Source organism: Melanerpes formicivorus, unplaced genomic scaffold, assembly GCF_026170545.1.
Source record: "Melanerpes formicivorus ecotype bairdi unplaced genomic scaffold, bMelFor1.0.p_v2 SCAF_72, whole genome shotgun sequence".
Classification (NCBI taxonomy): Eukaryota; Metazoa; Chordata; class Aves; order Piciformes; family Picidae; genus Melanerpes; species Melanerpes formicivorus.
The window spans coordinates 2,741,265-2,761,809 of record NW_027142424.1 but is presented as its reverse complement, the minus strand read 5'-3'; the positions used below and the strand labels follow the sequence as shown (position 1 = coordinate 2,761,809).

Below are 20,545 nucleotides of genomic sequence, written 5' to 3'. Positions count from 1 at the left end.
AGAACTTTCTGCTGAAGGTGTCACAGATCATTATAAACATTCTTTTCTCTAAGCATTCATTTCAGCTCAGGGCATCCCAGGATGGGAAGCACTATCTCCATCCGGAAAAGCCCAGGGAGCAGAATGTGCCATTCACCTGCTGCAACACAAGGAGGCTGCAGCAGAGCTGGGAACAGAACACAGGCCCTCGCCTCCCATTTTGTACACTAACCACATCATCATCAAATGTCCCCCGTTAGTTACATTTTATCCCCTCTTGAAAAGAATAAAACAAACCCCAAACACTTTTTGTCATTACTTCTGTTTCTTTTCTCGGTGAGTAATTTTTTGTTGACAGAGAGTGCTGCAGTGTGACTGATGGCCCCAAATGCCTTTGGAAAAGGTAAGACAGGAGCAATGCAGCACAATGGGGCCACAGCATATGGATGGGTCTCCTGCATACTCAGTGAGATGTCTTGCACATAACACCTCATCCACTCTGAACTGTGATTTAAGGTGAGTGAAGACATTTCTTCTCTAAGCTTCAGAATGTCACAGTCTTCAAGCAATCATTTTGCAGTACAGAACTGTGCACACTGTTGGCACGTCACACTAGCAGCACGTAAAAGAAACTACGACTCAATTTTAACAGGAAATCTTATTTGCTGCTTTGAAAATCATTCAGATTATTAAAGGCACGTTCTTTCAAAAGCAACTCAGCATAACTAAGCCCATCCCTCCCCACAGCCTGGGTTATTACCTGTTATAAATCATTCTCTGTCCCTACTCCAGGGGTCTCTCACCTCAGTAAGAGCTCTTCCCCTCTGCTTTCTGCTTTTCCCACTCCATCCCTTTTCAGTATTTACCTCTCTCCTCATCCTGCTCTCTCGCCATTTCTAGTTTCTTCCCCTCCTTTCTTTACAGTGATTTCCATTTTCTTTGAAATGTTTTGGCATTTAATGCTGGCTTTATTCTTCCTTCTCCATCTGCTGCTCTTTCTAAATCTCTTCTGGAGCCTTCTCTTGGGAGAAAGCAAGAGCCACGTTTTCCATTCAGTGCCTCCTCTTTCTGAAATTCGGTTCCCTTCTTTTTGCTTATGATCTTGGAATCAGACAATCCTCCTCTTCCTGGAAGTTGATCTATCAGCTACAATGTCTTCTTACCAGCCCCATGATAGCTGGTGCCATCATGTATAGTATCTGCCACTCCCTTACATACCAGCATCTCAAGAGGGGCACTGTTAAATGGTATTTCAAATACATACTACTAAAGCAATGCTATAGAAAGGAAAAGCAATGCTATAGAAAGGAAAATTCCTAGTAGGTTTTACTCTCTTGCATTGTGATCAACATTTATAGAATCTTCTGGCCACAGAGACTTGCTCCACCAGCTACAAACCAATTTTAAAGGGAGTTTCCCCCTCCCTAAGGGTTTTCTTCTGTGTAAAACCTTCTAATTCATTATCAGGATCTAGAAGGAACCGAGGAGGAATAACTAAGTTGAACTACTAACACTGCTTTTACACATATCTCCCCTATATTGTCTTTCCACTACATTTTAATCTGGGACTCAAAGGCTCAAGTCTAGGACCTGTCTTCCTCTCCTGCTCACTTGGCCTCTCTTCCCAGGCAAGGGAAATAGCTGTAACGTGCAGGGTGAGATGGACATCTGCCAGTTAAAAGCACGGCGACAAACTCTTCTGGAAACGCTCAGCCATATCTGCGCCTGTCCCCTGTAACTAAAACCCAACACAAACTGATTGCAGATTAAGCAAAGTAAATATGGAAAGGATGGGAAAGAAATTTCTTCTGTTACAAAGTTTTGTTTATTTCCAAACTTTAATCGAAATTCTGATTTTCTGTCAAAGTTTCTCTCATATCTGTCATTAGCCAATGTGCTTAATTGTTTGTAATTACACCTTAGCACAGAGAATTATGCCCTCTGAAAGTTTGTGATTTCATAAAGGCTAAAGGAAAATAACCACCAGAAAGCTTGTGGTTTGTTGGGCTTTTTTTTAAGAAAAATAAACCAAACTAAACCCCCTGCAGGCAGCAAGATGGATTTTGCAAAGAGGGATAGGATTTAAGTCACACAAAATACAAATCTCTTACAGTTACACTTATGTTGCCAATGCACAGAAATAAAAGACAAGAAATGCACCATCTATCAAGGATTCCAAAATAAAGCCAACAGGAACATTAACAAACGCCAAAGCTTAGAAAAGCCTCAAAACACAAAGATCCTCACTTCTACCACAAGCTCAAAAGATGTAGCACAGGAGTCAGTGGTTGCTTAGTTTTGTTTTATGCATTTCACACACCAGCTTTCCTCTGTTCACAGATATTTCACTTTGTTCAGTGCCTACAGTACACTTGACTGATGAAGGCACAGCAGCTATCAAAGCAGAGGAATGGAGATCAGACATTTACTCCTCTCTAGGCTTTCCACTGCTGTTTTTAAACAAACATTTTAAACACAAAGCACAGTCCCATGGGCTTCTTACAAACTAAAAGGGAAATAGGTATTTAACAAGATATTAACTTCTCTGAAATATGCTCAGCTAAAACTGAAAAAGAAACCAAGAAGGAACATGATATGCTCTGCCTGTCCCACTCTCCTCTGGCAGCTGGGTGTTTATGGTCTCCTTCTTCCCATGCAAAACCAGCAAATTCTGGTGGCTACAACAGATTATATGCAAAGCCATTATAACAATCACCACAGCCCAAAACTGAGAACAGGGAAAATAATTCACTCAATTATTTGTAAGTTATTTACAATGGTAGCAACAACAACAGATTTTCAGATAGAAGCCTGATTTAAGCTGACTGACCCTTTCAGCATTTCTAAAGGAATTATGTACTATAAAACTAATTCAGTGAAAAATTAAAGCAAAAATAGAAGCGATGAGACATCTTCTAAATAAGCAAAGCTGCTTTTGCAGCATGCTGAATAACTGGAGGGTGGTAAACACACCACTGTTATAAATAAAATCCAGCCTCTTGACATTATTCTTTAGTGAATTATTTCAAACCCTTTATAAGCATTAATGATGCAAACCTCATGGATCTCCTGCAAAGCAAAGAGAATTACTCCCATGCACGGGAGGAAAAATGAAGATTACAGGGACGGAAGCACCCCTCCAAAGTAGCACATTTGTACAGAGAATTCATGAGGTCTCATAGCATAAGAGAAAAAACATCCTCTCATCCAGATGAGAGCACTCACTAAGTGACCAGTTTGTAGGATTTACACATCATTTAATTTCACACAACATGTTGCATCAACTTGTTTAGCTTTAACCATGACTAGTAAATGACTAAGACCTATCAAAGCTTTATAGTGACCAGTAAGGTCCAAATAAATTCTTTTTAAATGGAAACTCGAATGATTTCTTCCTGCTGAGGCACTTTTATGGTCTGCTTCAACACCTAATCATAAAACCATTAAAAATAACATTTAATGTTAAAAATGCTCACAGCTGCCAAAGTATCACATACAGCACTTTGTCAGATTAGAGATAAACAAACGCCAAGCTGCAGCAGAACAATGATTAGTAAGTAGTTGTCTCTCATTACCTTTGCGGTCTTCTTGGGCCAGCTGACCACAGGGACACCCGAAATGGCAAGATTTTGGTCATCATCAGCATGCTCCTTTAGTATGTTCTGTTGCAAACAAAAATGCCTTTATTAACCAGTGAAATATTTCTCCAGCTAAAGCATGCAGAGGCTCACAGAAGACAATGCTCCGCTCTGATGACAGAGTGACAAGATCTCTACTGACTTGTAACAGCTCTGCAAATTACTTTTGCTTCCAAACTTCCAATTCACACTGAAATTCGTGCACCTGTCATTAAGATTCCAGATGCAAAATAGGCAGCAAAATCAGCCATGAATCACCTCAAATATTACAGACTTCTTTAAAACTGGCATCTCTAAAAGAGTGGTGGTTTTCTAGTGGGATCACTTTACTACCAGTAGTACCTCTCCCCTTAAACTTCAGCCCACTAAATCACAAATGACCCCACCAGTCACCACAACCAACCAGTTCTCTCCTAATCAAGTTTACAGAAGACCTGGGTGGCACCTGGGCTCTGCCACTATTTCTGCAGTCACAGGACACTGGCTTCCAGAGCACTGCCTTCCACACTATGGGCAGGCCAAAGCTGTTGGAATCTAATTGACTTCATGTGATTTGTAGGGCATTTGGGTTCCTGAGTACTAGACCAGGAAAGGATCTGTCTCTGGACAGTACAGTATTAAGGAGAAAAAAAAATGGTCACCCCTCCCTCCCTTCCACCTCCACCAAATACCTTTGCTTTGATGCACTGTCCTAGAAATCTCATGAGTAGGTTGCACCAGTTTATGTAGCTTGTGACTCACTCCCATGACCAGATAACTCAGCACAGAGGTGGGGAAGAACTCCAAGTGTACTTAATTGTGTAGCTGGGAAGAGTCCACACTTTCCTCCCAGGACCCTCTACTTCCTAACCCAGCTACAAAGCTCTTCATTTGGGGTTTCAACAAATGAAAACAAAAACCAAGTTGGAAGGGGGATCCTGCCATGCTGCTGAAAATTGAATCCCAAATAAGCACTAACAGGTTAAAAGGGGGGAAATAACACTCCCAATACAAGAAAAAAGAACTGCAGGTTGGAAATTACCTCCTAATAGAATTTAGGAGATAACCCCAGACAAGGAAGTTCAATGCTGTTGCTCACAAGTATACAGACTTAGAAAAAAGCTTGATTAGACAGCAATATGCACCAGGCTCTGTCAGCCCCAGTGCAGAGCTTTAATAATTAGTAATTTCTCACACTATACATAAAGAGCTTAAAATACAGTAATTGTTTTAATGGGAAGAACACTAGGAATTCATCTGTAATCATCCAACTAAAGCCTGGGGTATAATGGCATGTTCCAGGCCCCAAGAGACTGAGCAGGCAGATGAGCATCTACACTAGGGTTTGGATCAGTGTCCCTGGGGCTGGCTTCCCTTCCCTGGAGCTCAGGCAACCTGCTGGCTTCTGCCCAATTCCCCAGTCTGTGTCTAAGTGAGGAATGCTTCACTAATAGACACTACAGCACCAGCACAGTGCTGCTTCTTCAGATACAATCATATCAGTAAGGTCATTCTTGATACTAGCTAGTCCAAAAGCAGTGCCAATGACCAAAATAAACAATTCCAGTACAAGCCCGGTTGCGTCAGCTCGGCGCTGTGGCTGCACTCAGGAGCTTGCATAGGCACAGCCTGGCTGGTGAGGAGTAAAATGCAGCTTGCCCCAACCTGACTGTGATGGGGAGTCTGAGAGTACCTCCAGCATACTCTTGGAGTGAAACAGCTAACGACTTTTACACATGGACTAGTCACTGGCAAATTAACTCTTGGCTGAGCTGAGGGAAAACACCACCTCTTTTCTCATGTCCTCCTTAGTCTGATATTATGATCACTGCTTTAACTGAACTGTGACCACATTCTGAGTTAGTTTTCAATCCTAAAAATGAAGAGATCTTTTTCTATTCTTGCAGCAAAGCCAAAATTCTCCAGAACAAGGCAGCAGCTTGAGAGCAATAAAAACAGAAGACAAATTAATCCCTCTTTACTTTGCTACTGTTCAATTTGAGAGCTCGTAAGACAGAGAACCTTAACATTTCCACTAATGACTGTCAGAGACTCTGAGTTCAACACAAAGCAGAGCATATTCCAAGAGCTTGGCAAGATAATGAAGGTTTCTTGTTATCATATGGATCACGTGAAAATATTACCCAAGAAGAAACATAAAACTGTGGCAGTTGATCATCTCAGCCAGCTGAAAACAATGGATATTTGAGCAGCAAAACCACAACCAAGCCATGGCTGCACTGACTGCAGTGTCAGGTATCAGTGCCCAACAGGCCAGAGAAGGCAGGGTTTTGTTCACCTGCTTAAAAACCAACCCAAAAAAGGAGGAAAATAAAGAAAAGCCATTGGGCTCCAGTTAGACAAACAATACAATGCTCATCCAGCATAAGGGTGCCCAATTCATTACACCTGAAGGCTGTGGTGACAACAGCAGGTATGAAGGAAAGAAGCTGATTAAGGATGTAAGGACTCAGCTTAGCCATTCATTTCAAAAGCCCAGCAAGGAATGACTTCCCTGAAATGCATTCAGTAGAAGGAGGTTTTTTTTTCCCCTGTCATCAGAATGAGAAGGGGGTAAGATTTCTTGGCAACAAAAAGAAAGAACATATTTCAGTAGATATCATCTGTCTTGCACAAGAATCTTCTCCTGCTGCCAAGGAGTTGTGGATATTTGACAAACTCTGTTCTTCAAACTGAATGTCTTCTGCCCTAATGGACTTCCACAGCCCATTCTGAAGACGAGCAACATTTTTGCTTTGAAGTGGGGAAAGTCTGTGGCATTATGAGGAGGCAGATCTCACAATCCTCTTTCCCCAACAGCAGCAAAGGAATTACCATCCTGCTGGTAAAAACAGAAACGCTGTGTGCTGAAATCAGAGGCTGCACACAGACAAGCATCGCTGGCAGAGTTCAGTGTGGGGTGCAGCCTGCCACAATCAAAGCTCTGCTCACCTTTACCTGCCCTGTGATGTGGGGTTCAAACTACACCAAGGAGACAGTTATGTCTCTGTTCTCTTCTTCATGCATAAGTCCACCCCAGTTGCATATTTGGTAGATTGACATACTATTTGTTAGGTGTGGAGAAGCCATTCGATGAAACTCCTCCAACCCCCAAGGCCACTAGCTAAGTAAAATGACTTCTCAGGGATTTTTTCTCCCCTCTTTTTTCCTCATCAGTGGAGGTACTTCTCTAACAGTTCAGCTGCTACTTAGCTTTTAAGCTGGGAGCTGGAGTTATTGCACTATTTTCTATTTCAGGGCACAGACAACAAGGTACCACTGCAGGCTGCACGTGGCTCCAACAGCAACACCACCAGCATGGATGTGAGGGCAACGGCTGCAGTGTCCTGGCTGCTCACCCTGCCAAAAACCACACTGCCAAGCCTTCTGTCCTCCTGCAGCCTGGGTCAGCTGAGCACTCTCAGAGAGGGTATGTTTATCCCTGCAACAATCTCCTCTCACATTTGCTGCACATACAGCTCACAGAGAGCCCAGCAGACATTTGGATACAGAGTATTGCATCTCCTTGGCCGATTGTTCAGATCCCATTTGCTGCAGAGCGAAGCTGCTGGCAGTAATGACTGTCTGAAGGCCTCTGAGAAGCTCTGTTGGTGGTGAATACAAGTCTCAGGCGATACAGTGCCCATACATCAGAGCTGCAGCCAAGAAGAATTTAATTCCTCATCGGAGCTGAGGAAGAACTGACCTGCTCCCCAAGTGAGGCCTGTGTTGTGCTCTGCAAATAAGCCTCCCTTGTGCTGCTGCAGTCCATCGATCACGGTGATAAATGGGTTCTCAATCTGCAGAGGCATTAGCTTGGCACTTCTGGATTGCTGTGACCCCACACTAGATAGTTGCAGTTAGTTAGGAGCTGAGATGACGTGTAAGGAATTTACACAGGCTTAGGTTGGTTTTCAGTCTCCCTTCTCATAAGGAAAATAAATTACTTTACTTCACAGTCTTACCTACTTGACATTAAATAGCTGCACATAGCTGTATTTACTACTAAGAGCAGCAATGCAGTCCCCCATCCTTTACCAGACTCGTGCTCAGAGGGAGAAGCAAAGGCTCTCTGCAAGCTACCCTGATTTTTTCTGTGCAACTTCACACCACTGAATAAAATGGTTTCCTTTCTCCAGCTAAACTATCCATATCCTGTTTTCTGAACACATTAATTACCTTCCCAAAGCACAAAGATGGACTTGAATGTCATGAAAAAAGTTCCTGAGTGTGTTTCATTATGGAATAAAACTGCTATAATAAACATGGATTTATTTTCTTCAGGAAGAAACTTAAAGCTTTCCAAGCAGAGCAAGAGCTTTCAGACCTTCTGTCAGACCATGTTCTTTCTGTGCATTTGTTAAAAATAACTCTCAGATGGGTGCACTAAAAGGGTACTTTTTATAGGCTGCATTATTAATACATCACATGCCCAAAAGTTGAGTTGCCCATGAAATAAACCTTGTGAATATAGCCAAATACAGTCACAGCACATATGACCTGCACAGCTGCTTCTGCAGGACTCAAATCACACATCCATTCAATCACACAGATGAGTGGTGCTCTGGATATTCATCAGGGTGGGCTAAAGGTGCCAGTCTTCTGCTCCCTCTACTGCTAATGCTATCAGCAAAATCCACACATTATTTTCTGTGCAATCCACACATTATTTTCTGTGCAAGTTGAAGGAAAACTAGTAGCAGACTAAGAGGGAATATGATTTAGTGGTCAAGCAGATAAATACCATTCTGGAAAACTGGACTGTGTTTCTTCCCCTGCCATTGTGGCTCTAAGTGACAGGGCAGATCTTTCAAATCAAGTTTCCACAGGCAGTCATGAATTGCAGGTTCCTACTCTTCCTCATGCCTGGCTTGGGTGCTAAAGATCAGAAATGCTAAGCAATCACAGTTTCAGTACTATTCAAACTATCTGTTACAGTATCATTGTTAAATAATGCCAAGCTGATGAAAATCACATCTGTGCCACGTAAAACCAGTATCCAAAATTATGGGCCCTTGTATCTTAATCTCTTTGCACCCCTGATCCCTGTGTGTGAACCAGAGATAACAGCAGCTCATTACCAATTTTGAAACACACAACTACGGCAGTGATGAGCACTACTGGGAAGCCCAAGGAAACAGTTAAATCACCATGTTCAGGGTCTGAAGAGTGTGATGAACCTAACACACACACTGAGGAGAGAGGATGGAACAAAACTAGATTATCTCCAGAGCTCCTTCCCACCCCTGTGATTCAGTGGTAGCTGCATGCTGCACACCAACCAGTACAGGAAACCTGTAAGGACCACTGTGCTAGATGAATGCTCAAGGGGCTGAAATCAGTCACTCAGTAACTTTTCCCTCTATCCTTTGAACAAGGAGCCCTAAACATTCACTGATACACCTGGGTTTGTGGGCTTTTTTTTTTAAAGCAAATAAACTAAATAAAACAAACTTCATGCCTTGGTAGCACATGTGTTACAAGGAGATAGGATGCTCTGGCTCCACTACACTGTTCTCTAGCACAGCAAAGAACACAGCGGCAGACAGAAGTGATGGGTTGTTGCATCCAGAGTCCTGCAACTAGAGGGGAATAGGAGACATCTTGTCAGTGGCTGCCTCAGACAACCTGCTGATGAGGTCTATACTGGGAGTCCTGGGCTCCACCCTGACTTTAGAGGAAGTGTACTCAAGCAATGAGTGATCTAAGTACAACTCCCCCAGATGCTTCAGAACACCTAGAAGTGGATTATGCAACTGTAAGGAGAGTTATGGAGAGAGTGAAAGCAGACTATAAAGGCTTTAAATAATTTACTATGCTGTACTGTCTCCCAAGCTCTGAAAATTGAGGGCTGCCTTATGAGGGCCAATATTGAAAAAAAATACAGGTAAGAAAGTTCTTCAGGCACTGTTCAAGAAAATGTTTAACATTCTTTTATAAGGTCTTGTTCTGACTAATCCATCACAGGGCTTGCCAAACATACAGAGGTGATTCCAGAGAAAACAGTTCTGCAGCATGCATGATGTTTAGATGTGGTCATGGGCTCTTTAACCAGCAGAGAACCACAAATACCCAGATGTTGGGCTACATCCTGATGGTTACAGTGTGTGCTGGCAAGGAGAGAAAGTTTAGGAGCAGGCAGTTATCAAAAGAGATGGAACATCAGGTCTGCAGCTCTGAAAGATGCACAAAATACAGTAGCAGATGCTTACTTAACACCAGATAATGCACAGCATCACCAAAAAGGGCAAAACCTGGGCTGCCTTCTTAAAGGTCTATTTGCAGTTCTCCATGTCTGTAGCTAGTGAACCCACTGCTCTGGAGAGAAGTAAGACAGCCTGTACTCTTACACAGTGCTCTAAACCAGATTCACATGTGGCTATCTTGCCATGTTCTAGTAAGATGTCTTACAGTGACATGGAGTATAATATCCAAAGAGCATACTCTGAACATCTGCACTCCTTATCATGTGCTGTGCCCCCTTCTGGAATTTCAAGAAGGGGCAGTTAATCTTTAAGTGAAACTTGGTCTGTGCATCCAGTCTGGAAAAATAACACTACCACTTGTCCTTCATCACAGATTCAGCTTCTGGGCTGGAAGCTTTATTTTGATTTTTGATTAGAAGATGACTGAACACAAAGCAAGCTAGTAAATCTAGAGCCATGACTTTGGGCATCTACGTCCACTTTCATACACAAAAGTGGCTGATTTTGCCAGAAAAGACTTTCTGAGTTCTTGTAGTTTACCAAAATGAGTGTCATGTATCACACTTTCAGGCTCCAAGATTGTGGAATATGGTTCCACTGCACACTGCATATGTTGAGCCTTCTTTAACTGGCTTTGAAGCCTTTTCTAAGCAGCTGTTACACTACTTGAACTAAAAAAGTACAGGCTCTCCTTTTATCATATAAACATGTATTTTTTTCCCCTGAGATTGTGGCTTACACAGCTCTTGTGTATAGAACATTTGCAGCTGAAGAACTACACTGTGCACAGAAACAGCACAGAACTGGTGGTCCAAACACAAGACCATGAATCTATACTCAGTTCCAAATCATGCCAAATGTTCATGGTACTGGACCTGTGGAGGACAAGCAGAGAATTTCAGCCTTATTGGGCAAACACTAGCAAAATTACAGGAGTATGCTGCTCTCAGCTTTGTTAAAGCAGTAATTAATATGTCTGGTTTACATAATGTGAAAACATAACACAGAAAAGCTGACCGAGTAGTCCAAAGGGATGTCACAGATTAGAGGCAGGGCTGAGACTAGCAGCAGCAAGGCCATGCTGGTCTTCAGGAGGGAGGTACCACTTCCAGCATGTTAAAAATCTAAAGAGAAGTTTCATAACTGGTGAGCACTCACTCCTCACACGCCTCCAAAAACAGTATATTGTACCAGTGGAGAATAATTATCAACCTATAGAGGGCAATGGAGGAAAAGAAAATGAAAAAGGTGAAAGCAAAAAAAAAAAACCCAACTGAAAAGGCTGGACAATACCTTCTGAATCACAGGTATTTACATTCTGTATGTGTCAGTTAATCAGACTCCAGTAAGACACTAGACCCAAAAGGGCAGATTCAGACTATAAACATTAACAGACTTTCTGAGGTGTAATATGTGCTGCACTGTGAGAGGAGCTAAACTTCTGGCCACTGCTGTGACAGTCAGAAAGGACTGCATCAGTTAAAGCAGACTGCAAACAGACATCTGCCCAGAGAGGCGATGGCTTTTGTTAAAGGCATCATTTCCCTCCCTGTGGCACAGCAGGCTGGAATAAGCCGGTCACTACACCCAAGCTGCCATCCCTCTGCTGCAGAACTTGCTTTCTGATCTCCTGCTGTCTTCTGTGCCCACAGAATACAGCTTGTGTGGATCAGCAAGATATCACACCCACCTTCATGTCCTCAAGGAGAGCCTGGGGATCTTCAATGCCTTCTGGAACACACTTCTTGTTCTCTGGGAGAGATTCAAGCTTTTCCACTAGGGCTTTTAAACCCTTCAGTTCAAATTCTGTGAGGTGAGTCCATTTGGTTGAAACTTCTGTAGCTGGAGACCCTGTTGGTGTTTTGGGATAGTCCGTGGGGGTCGTTGATTTTACACTGTCATCTGATTCATTAGACAAAGTTCTTTTTAGGTATCTCATTACTGTGGCTTTCTGTTTTCTTCCTGCACCTTCCTTCCCTTCTGAGTGTGTGCTGTTGGGTGAAGAGGAGCCATCCACCAAGGATTTGGAGTTCTTATCCACACTGTCATCCTTCTCTTCCTGGAGATGGGCATCACAAGATTCTTCATCCATGTCTAACCACGAATCTGATGAATAGCTGTCTGTGCTGCGTTGTCTTTTTGCATCTGAAAGTTAGAAGAAGAATGCTGAATTTTTACCCAATGTAATTCACAGCTTACACACTTCCCTACCACAGGGGCTAGGCACTGCCTTATTTCAAAGGGTACTGGATAATGCTTGGTAAGTAAGTGACAGGAATGGGCTCTATTCAGCTGATTTTTAATTGGGGGGTGGGGGAGTGGGGTGTGTGTTTGTTTTAGTGCTGGTTTTCATTAACATCTACTCAGTTCAAATGACTGGGAAACATTTAGGGAAAAATTATGCTTTCTTCAAAGCTTCAGTCCTCTACGCCTTCAATTATGAGTAGGCAGAGCTCTTAAGTCACACACAATTAATTTTCCTGCAAATCCAAAAGAGGCCAGATTCAACAGCCTTACAGCTTTAAGAGGAGCGTTAGCACCGAAAGAGGAGGGGGGGAGATGATGGAAGAAAGCACGTTAAAGTGCTGTCCATCATCATTCCTCCAGGAACTCTGCCCAGCACAAAATCAACTTCTCAGTACTCCTCCCTCTTTGTTTTACCAACAGTTGCTCACAAGTAGCCCCACTTGTTACTGCATGAACACTCAATGCTCTTCTGAGACAGAGGATTATAATCATATTTATTTTATAGACAAGATGCTTAAACACACTGAGAAATGCAAGAATTTTCCCAGTTCCATGATGCTGTTTTCCTTAATGATGGCCCTGATACATTCTAGGTACTGCAAGAAAATCGAAAGGGAAGTTCCTGATTCTAAAGAACCATTAATCTTAGTTTTATAGTAGGTTTCCCCCCAAAAAGACCAATTGTTACCCAACTCCCTGAGACCAAGCAGTGAAATTAATGTAGAGAGCTGGTGGCCAAGGTTTCCCAAAACACACATCTTTTCTTATTTATTAGACAATTTCCTTTGCTAAGTGAACAGCACTGAAGGCAGGCTAGCAACAGCAGGAATTTCTGTGGAAAAGACAGTTAAAACTGGCAACACCCAGTTAAGTCCATGTGAATTTTAATACTGGCTGAAATGGGTATGAGATCAAGCTGCAAACAAAAACACTGCAAAGGAAACAGAAGTCACACAGAAAAAAAAAAAAAAAAGCAGCAATTGAACAATTAATGAGAAATTCCTTTCACAGCTTTCATGCTCTGCAGTGCAGTAGCTCTGGATTAGGACAATGTGAATTATGCTTAAGGAAGGATTAAATGGACATTAAGGAAAAAGCTCAGCATCCGGTTGCTTAACAGTGAGGTTCAAAACAAACAGTGAAGCCCCGTTACAAGCTGGTGATTGTGTCCTTATTATGGAGAAGCTCCTTGTCTGTTGCACAGTCTCTATACCATCTTCTGGCAAAACATGCATGTTACTTGTCAGCTGGGTAACAAAGATGCAACAGGCAGTGGCAGAGTAACTGTCTGAGGGCAGCTTGCCCAGCTGCTTGGTTCTGTAGCTTCAAATAAAAACCCTGCAAGGCCAGGTGAACCTCTGTGTGATGCACTCAAGAGACACAAGTTGGCCACTTTTTACTTCCCAGGCCAAGGGTGCTGTTGCTACAGAGTCTGCAAAAATCAAGCATCTCTGTCCAGTTCATTCCTCCAGACACATTTGCCTTTTTCCTCAGAACAAAAATAGCCATGAGATTACTCCTGAAAAGCACATTTAAGCTGAAATGCCTGTGAAAAGGACAAAAAAATGCCAGCTCCCAGCAAGGCTGGTCAGAGCCAAATCCAGCCCCATCCACAGTGCAGGCTCACCTCCTTCCTGCATCCCTCCAAAAAGCTTCACCATGAAGTACAGCATGGTTTATTTTGTGTGCTGAGGTGGTGGCGTGCACCAACACTCCAAAGCAGCTCCTCCTCTCTGCTCTGTGCTAATACACCCCCGTGCTCCTCTTAGAAAAACAAACAGGATTAGAAAATATCTTAAGCAGAATATTTAAGAAACACTGGGTTATCCAACTTTTCTTTAACACTGTTTTTCCCTTTGTCCACAGTAGCTACCGCACTTAACCACCTCAAAGGGCTATATAATCAGCTTATGTCATTCTCCCATTTTACAGCTGAGGAAACAGATGCTTGGGAGAAAGCACGATTTGCTCATTATCACACATCAAAACTAGGGCAAAACCAGGAATCACAATCCAGGCTTTTGAATCCAGGGCTGGAGCCCCTTCTCTAAGGCACACTGCCTTGGTGAGCTGTTTTACAACTGACTGAAGCACAAATGCCCAGCCTAGAAGGGAGAAGGTGTCAGTGATGAAACAGAAGGAGGTGAAAGCAGACACTCATCCCTACGCTACCAGCACAGCATTACTAACAGAAATTGGTATAAATCTGCACAAAGGAAATTATGTTTCTGTCTTCCTGTGCTGTAGCTCTGCTGAACAGGCACTAATGGCAGTAACTGGGGCAAATCTCAAGCACAGACAAGGCCTAAAGAGAGGGAGATCACGTTATGGAGGTGTGAATAATTTACTACAAGTAATGCTCTGGTGCTAAGAGCAAACAGCCTTCAGGAGAGATCTCCACTGTTTGTCTCTTATTCTTATCTATGGACACAAAAGGCAGGCGAGGAGTGGAACACCACAGCATACTGGTGGCCTATTCCCATCAGAGGCGAGCACAAGGAGAGGGGGAGCAGCAATTCCATCCTGCCAGCTGCCACTCTTTCCCTGCCACCGGCTGTCTGCACAAGACAGGCTCTGCTGTGCCAGCGACACCTGGGTACAGACAGGATCCAGCCGAAATCAAACCTCAAAATGAACCAACCCCAAACAAGTGCCCTGTGCCGTGTCCTCCACAAGCCTGGCAGTCTCATGTTGCCCTCCTAACTGTACCTTTGGGCACAGATAACCTGAAGTGTTATCAGTCTGTTCTGGAGCACTAGGGGATTACAGCACGGTTGCACCATGAGATTAAGAGTGGGCTGCTTTCAAGAGACAACATCTGCCTGGTACTGCTCCTAATTTAAAGGGGGAAAAAATAAAACAGGTAAGGGAATCAAGAATTAATCAGTAACAGAAGGATAACTTCAAGTAGAGAAAGGTTCAGTTTTGTGATTTTCAAGTGTTTTGTGGTAACACAAGATGATCTGATTGTTATTTATTCATTTAAATGAAAACAGTGTTTTTGACAGAGTTATGAAGCTGTGAGCTCAGGCCCTCTGTAAGCAGAACCTGCATTTAACTTTCTCAAGAAGTGCATTTTAAGCACACTATTACTAGGGTCCCACTGACATAGAGGGTTTTGGTTTATAAAGTCTCTCCATGGAAAAGAGTTCAGGCTGAAAACAACCATGGTTTCTTCTTCTGAGTCAATCTATCCACCATTATCAGGTTAGAACTCCAGTTCTGGAGTGGTTATCCAGTCTGGGCTCCCATGCAACTTAAAGCAGAAACACCTTCACCCCTCTCCATTTCAAAACAAACAGAACCAGCTTGTACAAACCAGTCAGTGAAAACTCAGTGAAGAGCAGCAGCAGCACAAGCTTGACCACAGGACAGAGCTGACAATACCTTGATTTCTATAGCAGCTCACTTCCCTGGGGTTTTGGGCAAATCACTTAGCTTGTACAAGGAAGGATAATCACAGAGTTTCTTTCCTTGCTGAAAAGCAACTTGCTGTATTACAGAGCTTGAAAGAAAGGGAGTGGGGTGAGGCACAATTATGAAATCTTTCTAAACTCTTTAGAACAGTTCAGTGTGTAATATCTACCTTGCTATGCCCAGCTCCAAACTCTGACACTGTGAGCCGGGAGCAGCAATTTCTGCTGGTCTGCTAAAGGCAGCAATGACATTGTCATTAGCAGAAAAAAAACCCTGAGCATACTGGAAATGGATCACTGCACAGAGCACCTTGCACACAAATCACTCAATATAGTCCACTACTGACTCTCATAAGCAAATCTCTTCTATTCCCTGAGAAGACGAAGGAGAAGAAAACAGACAGACATGGCTCCCTCACCATGCCAGAGGGCATATTTTCCTCATCCTTCAGGCTCAAGATACAGTTAGAGCCATCCTACTAAAATTTTAGCCATGGGAATCTTAAAAGCTGCAGGCTACAGAAAAAGCACATTTTTGATAGCCCAGGATCTTTTCCCAATTACTCTTTGTCAGCTCGCTCTTAAGATCCATATCTCAGTGAAGGTCAATTGTGGTTGAAAACATCCAGTACAGACTCATTCATGGTAAGAGGAAAAATAATGAAGACATATCCATCCCGAAACGGTGCACGTTCAGACCTAGTAGGAAAACCAAATAGGATCCTGTTCTGATTTCAGCTGGCAGGACAAATGTCACAGTTGAGAGGGAGAAGAAAAAGAAGAAAGGCAGAGAAAGAGAGACTGTGTGCTTTTACAGCAGCCTGTGATTGCTGTCATGTCATTGTTCCCCTGAGTGTTTGCCCTTCTGTGGAAAAGAACAGTCCCACACACTAACTAGAAGGTAAATGACTGGAAATTCATTCTGGGCCTGAAGAACAGGAGAGGAAGCCACAGCCATCAGCTTCCAACTAATTTAGAAGGGCAGACGTTTTTATTTAGGGAGTCGGAACACTCAAGGTGTTAGCCTTGTTTGTTTTTTTCCCTGCCTGAGGTTTTGAGAGTTAAGACATTTCAGGAAGCAGGTATGAAGAACAATACAAATTGCTCTAATAGCACCCAGCTATCGGGACAGGAGTATCACAACACAATCACAGCAGTACATTTTCAGGAGTAGGCAATGCCTTGAAAGAGTCACTCTGAATTTAACAACCTTCACATCAAAGCAAATAAATGCCATGCAATGAAAATGTAATGTGAAAAGTCTAAAGATATCCTTAAAACACAATTGCTGATGAATTGAGTTTTCTGAGTTCTCCAAAGATGTTCTCTGTCACCACAGTAATCTCTAATTTTTATGTTTTCATTCATGCAGGACAACAGAATCTCTACCAGTTCCATGAAAACCACCACCTTGTGAAGCCCAGAGACAATGGGCAGCATCCTGTGCTCTCTATGGGGGGGAGGGGGGATGTCCTCCTCAACTAACAATCAACTGTTGCTTCATAGCTTCTGAGATCCTGTAAGACCACTGTATCAGAAGGCATATAAGAAAAGAAAGCAGCACAACTCAAGGGTGAAATTAACAAGTCTTAATACCCCAAAAGAAAGGCAGAAAGTAAGCATTTAGAATAAATTATGTCAAGGAAATTATTTTCAAAAAGAGAGAGAAACATTAAGATTATTCAAGAGGAATTTCCAACAATGAATTCAAGGATGTGAGGAATTTTTTTCTTAAACCAAGAAGGACAGAAGACAATTACATCTATTGAGGGATCTGCAGAGATGTTAAGTACTTTGTTTCACTACTCTTTAAGGAGAATAATGGGAAATTCTTCGCCACGGGATATTCTCTCAAGGGAAATCAAGAAATTGCTTGCAGATAGAGAAGTCTCTAAGGAAGAGACAATTTAAGGACCTCAGCATTTCTGAAGAAAAGCTTAAAAACAAAGTGGTGAGGGTTTGGAACACTGGCCTCATTTGGATCTCCTATCCCACAGCAGGGGAATGATACTAAGATATAGACACCACAGAACAAAGAAGTGTAACGCAAGGATTAGAGTTTGTAGAGATTTATTGGAAACAAGAGGCTGGACACTGAGATCAGTTAAAAGGAAAGGCAAGCAAGTATTGAAACAGCATTACTCACATACGACAAAGAGTGCAGCTTTCTAAAGGTAAATAATGTACCTTCACTCCTTTCAATCTGACAAATGCCATAGTGAAAGCTCCAGTAGATACAGTAGATCTGGGGTTTTGAACCACAATCCTCACTTAAATAATTATTTTAAGGTTAAGAGTCTGCCAAGCAATAAAAAGCAAGTTTCTGACAAAACCCAGCATACATCTGTCTCTCCTGGAGAGAAAGGGCCTGGATGTCAATGTCAGAGATGTTATCAGCATGCTAATACTCTGAAGTCAAGAGATAGCAGGCAGCTGGACGAACTACACACTGTCAGTAGATGACACTTCAGTAAGTTGGAAGTACTGATCCGTTCAGGAACAGCAGCTCAAGATCTGCCCAGCCAGACACTCCCAGCACCACCTCAACTCCCTGCCACACAGTCAGGCTGCAAGTCAGCTCAGCTCATCAGCCCTGCTGAGAGCAAATAGATTCAGTTTTCAGGAGGGTTAATTTTCAGTCAGATCACTGAAGGGCGGCTGCACAGTCTTAAGTTCATGAAACAAAGTAGTCTTGGGAGAGCAGCACATTTCTCACAGTAGCTTCAACACTATGCCCAAACAACAGCAGGAAAGTTTTATGTTCACTTTCTACTAAGCCAACAACTGAAGCCACCACAGAAGACAAGACCCTGACCACATCATCACCAAACCACTTTCCAAATAGTCAGGCTCATTTTCCTGACACCTTTACAGGTCAAGCAAAACAATCCTGCCACCTCTAGACACTGGGCATCTATGGGTCCTAGTGAACCTTTATGCAATTTGAAATCCCTCAGCTAGTAACTTGACTGAGGCACATTTTGTGGGCATCACCAAATCATTATCAGTAATTACTGAGTTGGACTGAAAGTCACACTGGTGATTTAGCTGGAAAAGGTCCCACCTCAATATCCTGAACCATCCACTCTCCACATCTAATTTGTTCTGAAATTACACCTCAGTGACCTGGCACCCCCACCCTGCCTGCAGGACAAGCCTCTTTCCACGCCAGTGGTTTAGACAACAGTGAACGCAAAGTTTTTTCACTGCTTTTTGAAGAGCTGATCCAAGGGGTTAATTCAACCATTCCTCCTGTATGGTCTTACATAATGAGAAAAATTCCTCCACAGAGTTCCTGCTTAACTAAACTCTCCTGACCACAGTCTCACAGAGCTAAGAGACACAAAGTGTGAAGCACCCAAATTCCCAGTAACCCCAAGAAATTTCCTTGGCCTACTTACACAGACTAGTAGCTCTTTCTGGTTAGTAAAACTCACTGGAGATGATATCTACCCATAACTTCTTCAACCCCCTCTACTAAGAGCAACACTAGTAGGTGATCATTTCCCTTCTCCCAGGGCAGTTCCAGCTGTGACAGGTCAATTCCAAGTGGCATCTCAGGGAACAGGAAATAGAGAAATACTTTAGTCCTCCTCCACACTTGAGATTTAACTGGTGCTTGTGCTGCTTTCAGCCATTCTACATTTAAAAGCAGGGAGGGAAGGTGGCTCACCATCTTGGGCCTCTAAGAGGAGGAAAAAAGAGGGCAGCCCAGCAAGACAACAACTGGAATTGTCACACATTGATGCCAAGGTAATGCCTTCCTGCTCCAGGCACAGCTATTCTTCTCTGCTATGGGCCATTTTCGGCTATTGCTGTCAAGGTGTTTTTGACCTCCCTGCACTTCGGTTATAGATCACAGAGATTTGTGTAGGTGCTTTCTTGGTTTTCTTATTCTGCAGAACTAGAAGTCAGTCACCAAACAGAGAATGAAAGCAGAGATTAAAGAAAAGAGAAGAGAAAGAAGCCAGGTCTAGTGACCATAACACATTCTGCAGAGGAGACACTCTATAAAAGGACGAAATATCCACCCCACCAGAGCACATTTGCAATGCAGACATTTCTGGCTACTAAGGTACTGTGCCAAACATGGCAGTAAATCCTCAACTGTTTGGCAGATCATCTCAACACAAACATTACTGAAACCAAGGAACGCACGCATCCAAACATTATTTTTCTGGGATCTGCTTGCTATAGGAATGCTCAATAAATACAATTCAAAGTAGGTTGGTATCTCCAGGAAATGCTTAAGAGTTAAAACCTTCCCCACCCCAAAATAAAAAATTAGTTCATTAGATTTTCTGCAGTCCTCCAGTTCAATTCCTAATCCGCTCTGCAGAATCCAAAGCAGTAAGTAACCCAAGGTGCTAGCACCCGTCCTGAATATGTGCTCAAAGGATTCACTCACCAATTAACATTGATTCTTTCTGGTACTCTTTGCTGAGGTGGCAGCGCTGGGTCACACAGGACACGTATCTCTCCAGAACATACCAGCACATTTCATAGTAGAAAGGATAACGGAATTTGGCATGCACCTGAAAGCAAGATCAAAACTGTCAGTCCATGGGGAAGGGCAAGAAGTTTGCAGCACAAGGGCCAGTCATCATTTTCATCATGTTATCAAGAGCACAAACAGTATGCAGGAGGGGGAGGGGAGAGAGGGTGGGAGCAGAGTGAGATGTATGCCTTCAGCATACGAAATGAGGAGCCTGCCTGCCTGCCTGCCATGATAGCATCATTTCTTGGTTCACTAATTTGTATCCTCTTGGGGTGGTGGGAGAGGAAAGGGTTTGTGTTCTTGTGGAATCATGAAACTGATGGATGGCCCCTACGGTGTTATTTACCTACTGTATAAACACAGGGTGGTCACATACAGATGTTAGTCACTGAAACTCAAAAATAAAGGTGGCATTTTCTTTCCTGAACACTATCACATGATTTTTATCGAAATGGCAACATTGCTTAAAATGATTCAAGCAAGAAATACATATTTTTTCATTTATGGTCTTCACAACAATAGGATTAAACAAATGAACACACAAATTCTTGATTATTGATAACTACACATTAAAAGCAAAAA

At 42.8% G+C, this 20,545-nt stretch overlaps 1 protein-coding gene across 6 annotated transcripts in view; it reads right to left on the bottom strand.

Moving 5' to 3' along the window:
• KDM2B (lysine demethylase 2B) overlaps window positions 1–20,545 on the bottom strand; it is a 125,136-nt gene that overhangs the window by 36,798 nt on the left and 67,793 nt on the right. For all 6 annotated transcript variants that reach the window (XM_068163462.1, XM_068163460.1, XM_068163461.1 and 3 more), the window contains 3 exons: window positions 19,874–20,000; window positions 11,493–11,947; window positions 3,555–3,641 (listed from right to left, as the gene is read on the bottom strand). In XM_068163462.1, the coding sequence (XP_068019563.1) occupies window positions 3,555–3,641; window positions 11,493–11,947; window positions 19,874–20,000 (669 nt within the window). The remainder of the gene's footprint in view (window positions 1–3,554; window positions 3,642–11,492; window positions 11,948–19,873; window positions 20,001–20,545) is intronic.